This window comes from Diorhabda sublineata, chromosome 3, assembly GCF_026230105.1.
Source record: "Diorhabda sublineata isolate icDioSubl1.1 chromosome 3, icDioSubl1.1, whole genome shotgun sequence".
Lineage (NCBI taxonomy): Eukaryota > Metazoa > Arthropoda > Insecta > Coleoptera > Chrysomelidae > Diorhabda > Diorhabda sublineata.
In genome coordinates this window covers 22164239-22175280 of record NC_079476.1, presented here as the reverse complement: position 1 = coordinate 22175280, position 11042 = coordinate 22164239, and the positions used below count along the sequence as shown (strand labels likewise).

At 31.7% G+C, this 11042-nt stretch overlaps 1 protein-coding gene across 1 annotated transcript; it reads left to right on the top strand.

Annotated features, from left to right (window-relative positions):
- Positions 1–417: 417 nt before the first annotated feature.
- Positions 418–9819, top strand: LOC130441702 (zinc finger protein 431-like). The gene is made up of 4 exons (XM_056775485.1): positions 418–440; positions 2399–2682; positions 2785–3469; positions 8919–9819. The coding sequence occupies exons 1-4, from the start codon at positions 418–420 to the stop codon at positions 9817–9819; spliced, it is 1893 nt and encodes a 630-aa protein (XP_056631463.1).
- Positions 9820–11042: the final 1223 nt, after the last annotated feature.

Sequence of the window (11042 nt, the reverse complement as noted above, 5' to 3'; positions counted from 1 at the left end):
GAACTTAAGGAAAAACTTAGAAAAGGTTTTAAAAGAACCCATTAGACTATTTAGAGGAACCTAGAGTATAGGTTTTCATGTCCACATGTAATGCATCCAGCGTCCCCTCCTTCACCAGCATTCATTGTCCAAGAACGATCTTAAAAACTTCCCCAGTGAGTTCCAAAGTGGTTCAGGTGCACTCCCAGAAGTCCACAGAAAGCTGTACAACAGTAGTGTACTTAAATTTCCATAGTTAGGTCTGATTGTTTAACGAGTTGATAATATAAGGGACATGTATCAACTAAAACTAGTAATAAGTATTTTGAAAGTGGCGGTTTGGGAAGTTCTGAGTTAAATAAACGAAAAACCTAGCAAAATAAAAACTTCAGCTAACCTAGAAGCTGACAGGGAACTGACGCTTCGCTGGGGCATATTATGGGGGAGAAAGTAGCTACTGGGTAAAGCAACTTGCTTCCCAATTAAAACATTCGATTCGCCCTGCAAGTAATTGGTTTTGCCCACTTTCCCGCTACTCGACGAAGTGATTTGCCGACATTAGGTAGGAGTAGGAGAGCGAATGTTAAGTCGCTGACTCACTCATTCTACTCGGTCCGTGTAAATCAGGCGTGATGAATCGTTAAGCGTAGATATTGTCGAATTGAATGACGAGGAGTCTGTAAGATCAGGGTATATTTATCATAAATATGGAAATATAAGAGTACTATAATCGTTGAGTCTTTCATAAGTTCTATCGAGATAAAATATATCGCTTCAGTAGCTCATTGAATATTCCGGGAGCTACGTAATTTAGAAAAACAGTTAAATGTTTGAATATAATTTTCAGTTTGTGAGAAGGATTAGAAGAAAAAAAAATTGATTTGCTCAGAGAATAGAATTACTTTTAATAAGTTATAGTTTTTTTAAAAACCCTCTGGGGACTCAATTGATTTGTTAATTGTGGGTAGTGTCGTACTAATTTATTTATCATCAAACAGTTTTTTCTTGATAAAAATGAGTATTATTTATTTAGTTACAAAATTCATCAAACAATATAATCCTACGGGTCATTATTTGTAATTAAAATTAAGTAAATAAAATTTTCAACAGTAATATTTTTGTCTTTTTTCAAAAAAAATACGATTTAACTAAATAGATAGACTAACAACTATAAACTATCAAATACAATGTATCCCCCGATATATGAACTTTTGTAACAGATAATTTCCCTCCTATATCTATGTACTTGTTTTCGGAATTGTCCAGAAGTTGTCTTATTCTCTAATTGATCCTGCTGCGCGAGTTATTCTGCTTTTTGTGTATCTCACTATCATTCGGAATTTGATCTTGATAAACTATTTGTTTTTTCAATTCCCACAAAAAAAAATCATTCTGAAAGTTCTGGGGATCTAGCAGGCCAACACATCAGATTCATTCTTCCAAATAATCTTTCACGAAACTTATTATTCAGTTAATCAGTAATCAATTACCCACGAAAAATTCATTATTATAAGATCTGTGGATCTAGCAGGCCAACAAATCACAATCATTCTCTCAAACCATTTTCCACCAAACTTATAATTCAGCCAATCAGTAATCCTTTATGTAGAATGAGTAGTTTCGTAGAAACATTTTTTGAAATACTAACTTCTACTTTAACAATGTAATGGGGACTGCATTGGTTCCAGTATCGACAGTTTTGAGAAGACGGAAAACCATTTATGGAAAAGTACTTTCGTTAAAAATAGTGTATTAGACCACTAGGTCAGAAAGCTTGAGATTCGCTGTTATGACATGCAGTACTGAGATTACAAACTTCTACCATTGAGGCGTAATTTTCTTCATAGTCATAGTATGTCGAAAGTAAGTATGCATCTTTTACATCTGTTTCGAGGCAGAAATTATATACCTTAACCTTCCTCTTGAGACAATCTATCTATTGGTGGAAATCGCAGAAATATCTGTTCAGTAGCTTCTAAGTTGTATCATAAACAACGTAAAAATTCAGCAAAAATAACATATAGTGATTGCTTCATAATCTGTAGTAAGTAACACCAAACTTTTACAATTTATATATCTGAACCTTCCTCTTGAATCAATCTATACATTAGTGAAAATCACATCAGTAAGCACAAGACCTTAACAATCTTCCTTTTAAATCACTTTATTGTTATATGTTTATATGCTTCGAAAGTCTTTGATTTATAATATGTAATATAATGTTTTGTTTCATTATCTATAGTGATTGATATAAATTACATACATAAACCTTCCTCGTAAACGATTTTATCTATTAAGTAAAATCTGTTTTATAATAGGTGATGATAAAAATGTTCTTAATAAAATTTCAATTTTGCCATTCTTTCAATTCGGACCTGTTCCTAATTAAATTGTATGAAACTAATCAACATATTTTTAGATCGAAGACCAAAACAAAAAGACTGAAAATAACAAAGAAGCAAGTTAAAAATGAAAGGAATGACAGCGATACAGTATCAGATAACGATTGGTTTCCGGACGGCGCTAATAAGAAGAAGAGAATTTATAGAAAAAAATCACAGGATTCGCCGGCGGAACTAGAAAAGAAGAAACCAGTGAAAAAGAGAAAACGAAATAATGAAATAGAAGATAAAGATACAACATTTATTAAATCAGAGATATCTTTTAAATCTGAAGATATTGATATTGAAAAATCAGATCTTAGTAAACTATTCGATTCCGATGATGAAAACGACAATAAAGAAGAAAAACCTGGAAAGAAGAAAAGAAGAGGAAGAAATATTAAATTAGATTTAATAAAAATAGAAAAATTTGTTAATCTCAACGAAGTACCAGAACCTGTTAATTGCAAACAATGCGGTCAAACTTTTCAAACGCATATTGATCTTGGAATGCACTCTATATGTCATTCTAAAGATAACTTATACACCTGTCATATGTGTGACTTTTCCAAAGATAAAAAATCCGTTTTCAAAAATCATATCCGAAGCCACGATCTTTGGAAATGCGAAAAATGCGGCAAAATTTTCAAAATTAAAAGATGCGCTTACAAACATTCAAAAACTCATAACGCGAAAAGCTTCGTACAATGCGAAATATGCGGTAAAGACGTACGAAACGTTTATTTAGATACACATAAAAAATTGGTTCACGCCGATGAAAAAAATATTCAAATTTACAAGTGTCATCTTTGCGATAAAGCTTATAAAAACTCAACCGCACTCAAAGGGCATTACTCCTATAATCACAAGGAATATGGCGTTGACACGTCAGTAATTTGTGATATTTGCGGTATGAGATTGTCCTGTAAAGGCAAATTAGGTCAGCATTTAAGGACCCACACTGGAGATAGACCTTTCCCGTGTACTATTTGTCCGAGAAAGTTCATTTCCAAAGATATTTTAAGAGCTCACATGAGGGTTCATACCGGTGAAAAACCTTACGTTTGTATGTATTGCGGTAAGAAGTTCGCCCATGGCGCTCCCTATCGGTATCACATTAAAACGCATACCGGAGAAAGATCTTTTGTATGCAGCGTTTGCGGAAAAGGCTTCATTTCTAGGGCGAATATGCGAATTCACATGAAGAGCTGTATGTTTCCTGTTAAACTGTTCAACGAATATCCTTTGATAAACAAATAAAATTTGTAACAATTTGTATATATAATTTTATATAATCGCATCAATGAAGTCGTAAAAAAGACAATCTTCGGAAGTTCTCATAAATAGCTCAAATTTTGAATTATTTTTTCAATTTTTGCTTTTTCATATTATCTAAAATCAGAACTCTTTCAAAAAATATACATGCCTACCTAGCATAACAGTGAACTTATGGAATTAAAGCCAAACAGAACCTGAAAAATTACGAAAATATCCTCCTCAAAATAGCAAAATAAAATTTTTCTACTCTGATGTAAAAAAAAATAAGTTAATATCTACATTTCTAAATTTAAAATTATCCCATATAAAATTAACAAATAGTCGCTTGCAGCTGAAAAACAACAATTAAAATAACTAATTCCTATTGATATAAAATATCGAGAAAGAACTGACTTTTAATCAAAATATATGATTCCTACTATTCACCTCTCAAAATTAGTTAGAAATGTAATATTTCAAAAACATTAACTACCGTTTTTTAAAGGAAAAAACAACTACTTTCCTGGCTAATGCCGCGACGAATATTGAATTACATCTCCTCTGAAGAGCATAATGTCAATCGATTTTTGCTTCGTTATTAAAATCACCAACGTCTCGCAGTTGAAAGGAAGAGTTTGTAACCCCTGACTAGTTTCGACTTTATTAGGTCTCATCAGAGCGGTTTAACAACCCTCGTTCGGGTTTGAGAGCAGAACTGAAGACAACGCCAAAAAGCGTCGTTATTTAGTTCATGTAGTTAAACATTCCCCTTCGAACGGTCACCGGCAACATCCTTACTTCTACTTGCGAAGCACTGGTAAGGTAGAAATCCAGGGCAGTCGCCGATAATGTTTAATGTTTAACTACATGAACTAAATAGCGACGCTCTTTGATGTTGTCTTCAGTTCGGTCCTCAAACTCGAACGAGGGTTGTTAAACCACTCTGATGAGACGTGATAACGTAGAAACTAGTCAGAGGCTACAAATCCCTCCTTGCAACATTGGGGATATTAATATCGACAAAATGGTCGATTGACATCACACTCTTCAGATGAGATGTATTTGAATATTGTTTTCTCCTTTGAAGAACAGCAGAATATTTTTTCGAAATTATTTCAGAGGTGAATAGTAGGAATCGTTTATTTCGATATATAAATATACTGTTCTTCATTAAAAAGTATGTAGATGATAAAATTTACTTTTTTACTTTAATAGTTTTGATTCTACTAGATATTTTCAATTTTCTATTAACATGTTTGTTTTTCAGATAAATTCGTAGAAATATTTATGATAAATGATAATAAATTGTCATTTATAAGGTTAATTATCTAAATTATATGAACTTTTATAGCAAATGTATAGTACAACAATACTTGGTTAATTAATTCTTCGATGATGAAAACATAGTTTTACGAAAATATAATTTTTTTCAAAGAAAACCGTGAAGAACATTCCTTATATACATAATATTATTTTAACAATACTTATAATTATTTTCTCCCTTTTGAAAAGTTTCTGGATTTGAATAATATAAAAAAACAAAAATTTTGAAAAAAAATTGCTTTTTTGAGAGACTTTTGACGAAAAAGCTTCACTGAAGCCACTCATATTTCTGTATTTTTAAATAGTGAGCACTTATTTAGAAAAGAATTTGAGTCATTATAGTGTCCAATGGGAAATGCGTATCATTCGACCATTCTATCTTGGTACTTGTATATGCGAGAATAGAGTCTGCATACTTTTGTTTTTAATTGTAATAAGTAAATTCCAGGTCCAATTATTAGAACTTCCCGAATCAGATTTGATCAATTGTTCGCAATACACTACTGAGCACTAACAAAACTTGACCAAGTTAGCTCAAACGGACTTGTCATTTCCATATACTACCACAATCACCATCTATAATCGGAATATACTTCATATAGAATTGAAACGATCAGTATTAAAACAAAATGATGAGCTCCACGTCAAAGATTTAAACCTGATTAGGAATGCCATTAAAAATTTAAAAATAGAGTTTTCTTGGTTTGTGCTCCCTATCATCGAGAATCAATAAAACTATGTACTTGCCAGAAAAGCTTTTTGCTGGCGAGAAACATCTTAATGTTTGGAAATAACAAAAAATCAACTCAAAATGGATAAAAAAATTATACTTCGGGAATTTTTACGGTATTTACAGCATTCTCAAGATCAAATGCCAAGTTGGAATGGACGAATTACAAATAGCTTGATCCAAATTATAGATTTAACACTTTATAACTTTATTCCAGAGAAAATAGTTATTTATTTTGTTGATTTGAATTATCATTATGATAAAGATCTATGATAGATTTATACTTTGATTTACATTTAACAGAATTAAAAGTTTTTTATACTTCGATTGACCCAAACTTTTACCGACTCTATACAATTAGAGAAAATATTGTGCGGAATAAAAGCATATCATAGTAAAATAGCTAATCAACCTAATTTCAATGTTCATTTGTAAATTTCCATAGAACGTGGCTATGAATTATAATAAACCAAATGTCTAAGCTTCGATATAATGGAGTTCGGTTGAACAAAGATTGAGATTGATCCAGTGGTGGAAATTGAGTTTGCGTATTAAAAACATTAGCAGAGTATAACTTTATGATAGGCTTAATTGTGCCGATTACAAAGATGGCTTTAGTTATTTGATCTGATCTAACTAATCCAAGGCGCTTTCTTGGAAAACTATTTTTGCAACTCCTAATTATAAATAATTTGGAAGATATTACTTGTAAGTTTGAAGAATTGAGTGTGTTTAGAATTAATTAGTTACCTATTCAAAAAAGAGATTATGTAATCAAGTGATGTCTGCAAATTTTTAATTTGAAAATGCTTTATTTTTTAGTTTCAATTATACCATTATTTACAAATTGTTATTTTATTTCAACCACTTTAACGGACTCTTGAAAAAATTCTTTCATGTTTGAAAGTCACGACCTTTTCACATATTAGATTCAAAAAAAGTGATTTCTCTTCTGAAGAACGATTCGACTTTCGAAGCAGAGTTGATAGTAGAAGTCAGGAGAACACCTTCTAACTTGGAACCAGCTGGACACTCTTCCTCATGAAATGGTATTCGGCCTCAGTTTAACTATATAAACAACTGGTACTTAGATAGGGTGGGCAATTAATATTAAATTGAACAGCTTTTTAACGAACGACATTAAAAGGTGGAAATGCTGCAAACACCTTATGAGTTAATTTAACAAACTACCCCGGACACGATTCTCCAAAATAATATTTATTGCTGCGATCAATAAAAAAAGTATCAGCAACAAATAAATTTTTTAAAAAACATAAAAAGCGAATACACGCAGTTACAAATTAAAAACAACTTGGATTTCTATCTATTAAATATAATACTGGGAAATCTCTATGGAATGCCGGGATGGTTGCATGCCTCAACTGAATTCCGAGATGTTGGAATTGAGTTAAATTTGTTAATTTGTGGTGTACTGGTTGAGTCCTTCGAGGCACCTCCAGCTTGGCAGCTAAAATGCAAAAGGGAACAGAAAAGCAGATGGAAATTACTAAAGAAGGAAGGAGTAGGTAGAACAGATTTGAATAAAATGGAGCGTATACTATACTATATTTTCTTTACATAGAACCAAACAGAAATCTGTTCTATTCTTATCGTTCTATTCCTCGAATGAATAGAAAATAGAATAATACGAATTTACACGAAAAATACAAAATTTGCTTAAGAGGAAAATTATAAAGATAAGTGGAATTCTGTGAAAAATATAGATAAAAAGCAAAGTTAAAAAGATATAAGAAAAACTTACTAGCGGATATAAAAAAATAACCACAAATTTTACTGAATTTATATTGATTTAAACACTTTTAGAGTGTAGATAGAGGACGATTTAGCAACGTTTATCAAATACTTCGAATAGCGTGGGAGGTCGATAACAAATAATTTCTTCAAAAACTCGACTGTTAGAATTAAATTTTGACTACTGGGTCAAAATACGTGAACAGAGGAATATTCAAAATGTTTGAAGAAAAACATAACAAGCCGAATGGCATGTTACAAACTTACATGTCATTCTACTATTACTATAATCAGTTCTAAATTAATAGCATAGCAGAGCTGCCTAAACTCTATCTGTATAAATTATCATTGAATACAAAATATGCACAATCATTAAATTGATGATAAAATAACATGATGTGTTACTAGCGTTTGATAGAAAGTCACAGCGAAGTTATTAGAAATCGTACCGATATTGTATGTACCATAGAATAATGGAGAGACCAGGTGTACTCTTTATATTATGTTGAGTAATCTGCACAAAATGTTTATACTATTATAAAATATATACTATATTGAAGTGTACCATATCCAATTTGCATGTAAAATTAAGACATAAACAGACATAAACTTATTTGAGACAATAAACTTACTATTTATGTTAACTCCTTTTGTTTCCGAATATTTTTTATTTTATGATTCTTCGAACTTGTTTCCGATTTACATCTTTACTTTCTCGCTTGAATATCCAACAGTAGTTCTTTTTTACCCTTGTTTTGGAATGAATTATTCATTCATTCAATTCATAATGACATTGTTTGAGGTTTTTAACCTTGAAGGAATACTAATCAAATTCTTGCTTTCGTTACTTAGACCATGAAAATGAGGTAAATAATGATGAAAGGTACCATTTCATGCATAAATTATTCTACCAACTAGAATTTCTTATCACAGATGTATCTGTCCATCTTCTCTTATTGTGTTTTAGTTATTTATTTAATTATGTAGTTGATGTTCTTCTCTGAATCCTTGTTGTGAATCTTCTTTGTTTCCTCTAGTTCATCTAGTCTGTTCCCATTATTCTCGTACATATCTTAGTGACTGTACTTAGTAATGTGATTCCTCTACAATTGCCATCAATGTTGACAATTTAATCAAACCCAAAAATGTTTTTAACGATAATTGATGCCAATATGCAACTAAATATGAATATCTAACAGTTCAATAGGTTAATAGGATAGAAAATAAAATGAAAGGAGAGACAAAGAAAAATATGACGCAGTACTAAATTGGCAAAAATCTAAGTTAAAGCTGTGAAATTTAAAGGTTCTTAAACTATTTTTATATAATTTACTGTTTCTTGCTTTAATTAAAACAATAAATAAACAAATGTGTGTATTGTGTCTCTGTGACACTTGAAATTAGACAACATCATTGAAAATACAATTTACAGAAGTAAGTAGTACAAAATTAAACAAATAATCGTGTTTTATTAGTAATACGATTTTATTTTGTAGGAAGGAACGCAACAATAAAAGCCGAAGGAGAAAATTCAACAAAGTCACTAAAAAATCTCGTAAAGTGATACATAAAAAACCTATAGTAGAACCAGTAATTTTAAATCAAGCCTTAGAATGTAAAAAATGCTTTAAATACTTTCCCAATAACGTAGATTTCGCCCTTCACTCCGTCGAACACAGCGAAAATAACGAGTATCAATGCCACTTGTGTGATTTCAAACTCAAATCCGTATACCGTTTCGAAAAACATATCAGATGTCACGAGGGCTCAAATTTGTACAAATGTGGAATGTGTGACAAGACTTTCAAGATAGGTACTCACGCTTTAGAGCATGTTTACTTCCATACAGGTGAAAAACCTTTTCCGTGTGAAATATGCGGTAAACGTTTCATGTATAGTCGTTTACTAAGCGCCCATAGGCGTTTATCCCATTATTCGGTCTTAACCGGTAAGCCCCTCGTTAAATACGATTGTAAAATATGCGGCAAGCATTACGAATCATACCCAGGTTTACAAAGGCACATGTTCAGCAAGCATGACGAATCCGGGATCGACCGTTCTGTAATGTGCGATGTTTGTGGCAAAAAAATTAAAAACAAAGATAAACTGAAGTTTCATCTGAGGATTCATAGTGGAGATAAACCGTTTTCTTGTGTTATTTGTGGTAAGAAATTTGCTAAAAAAGATTTTCTTCAAGCTCACATGCCTGTTCATACTGGTGAAAAACCTTTTTCATGTAAAGATTGTGGTAAAACATTTGCACATCGTGCTCCATTGTGGTACCACAAGAAAACTCATACCGGCGAAAAGCCCAATGTTTGTAGGTTTTGTGGAAAAGGCTTCATTTCTAAACCTGCCATGGATAGTCATACAAGGAGCTGTAGAAAAGCTGCTTGACTTTTAAAATGCTGCAGATTTTTTACTTTATTATTTACTTGAAAAAATATTTTCTGAGTTTGAATGGCCTTTCTCGAAACAGAAAAAAAAAGCTTAGAGTAAATAGTAACAAAAGCTCTTATAACGTTTTTAGCGCGAAAAGACTGCGCTGGATGTACAATATGCTTAACGTACCAATAATTACATATGGGACTGTAGCCTGACATTCCAAAGAAGTGAAGTACAAACCTCTTCACCTGGTGGTATATAAAATAGTCCAAGAACCTTTCCCAAGATATGTATGGAAGGTACAGATTAGAGTTTGATACAATCGATGACTATTAATTTGTAAAAAATATTCTATGTGAAAAACCAAAGTAACCAAATTTATGGTCATAATAACGAAGCTTATATGAAATTGAGTGGCAATCGTGGCATATAAAAATACGGAATATATTCTAGAAATGTCAAGATGTAAGAAGAAGCTTAGGAGGTTCCTGAAGAACAGCTAAAAACAGAAAAACATTGAAAACGATATGATTCATTAGATAAAAGAAGACTGAAGTAGTATTTTGAACCATTTTAGTATGACTCATGAATAAATGTCTATTTCAATGAATTTATAATTCTGTTTCATTCTCTTTTTTTAGTACCAGTTCAATTTCCATTATTGATATCTTAATAATAATCGTCAGTTGATTCAATGTATTAAAAAAGTTGTAAATATGGACAATATATCATTTAAAATTAGTCTCTACTCGAAAATTTGGTCGTGAGAAAATTTAGAGCTCCTTCTAATACTTAGAAACAGTAAGGATCATTATTATTAGTATTAGTATTTGTATTGTGTATTTGTATTAGTATTTAAATGGCGATTCAAAGTTGGAGTGCGTTAGTCAGAGATTGGATTTGTCTTTTGCCTCAAAATAGGCTTCAGTTTCAGCAATTGCTTCTTCGTTTGAGCTGAATTACTTTCCAACGAGTATTTTTTCAAAACCAGCGAACAGCTAGTAGTTACTCTGGGCCTGATGTGGACTATACGGTGGATGAGAAAGCAATTCTCGAAGTTCACTTTAACCATCGTTATCATCAACTTGTGAATCGGTGTATTGTCTTGGTGGAACAGTGATTTCTTCTTCGAAATGTTAGGCAGTTTTCCTTGATTTTTTCATTCAAACGATCCAAAAACTCTATGTAGTATTCGCTATTCATTGTCTCCTTTTGGATCAACAGCTGACTGGCTG

Bases quoted from the DNA above. Each gene is read 5' to 3' on its own strand.
- LOC130441702 (XM_056775485.1), top strand. From the start codon at position 418: ATGGGGGAGAAAGTAGCTACTGG. The intron at 2,683-2,784 runs GTAAACTATTCG...TAATAAAAATAG, and splicing joins TATTGAAAAATCAGATCTTA to AAAAATTTGTTAATCTCAAC. The intron at 3,470-8,918 runs GTATCACATTAA...TTTATTTTGTAG, and splicing joins GCCCATGGCGCTCCCTATCG to GAAGGAACGCAACAATAAAA.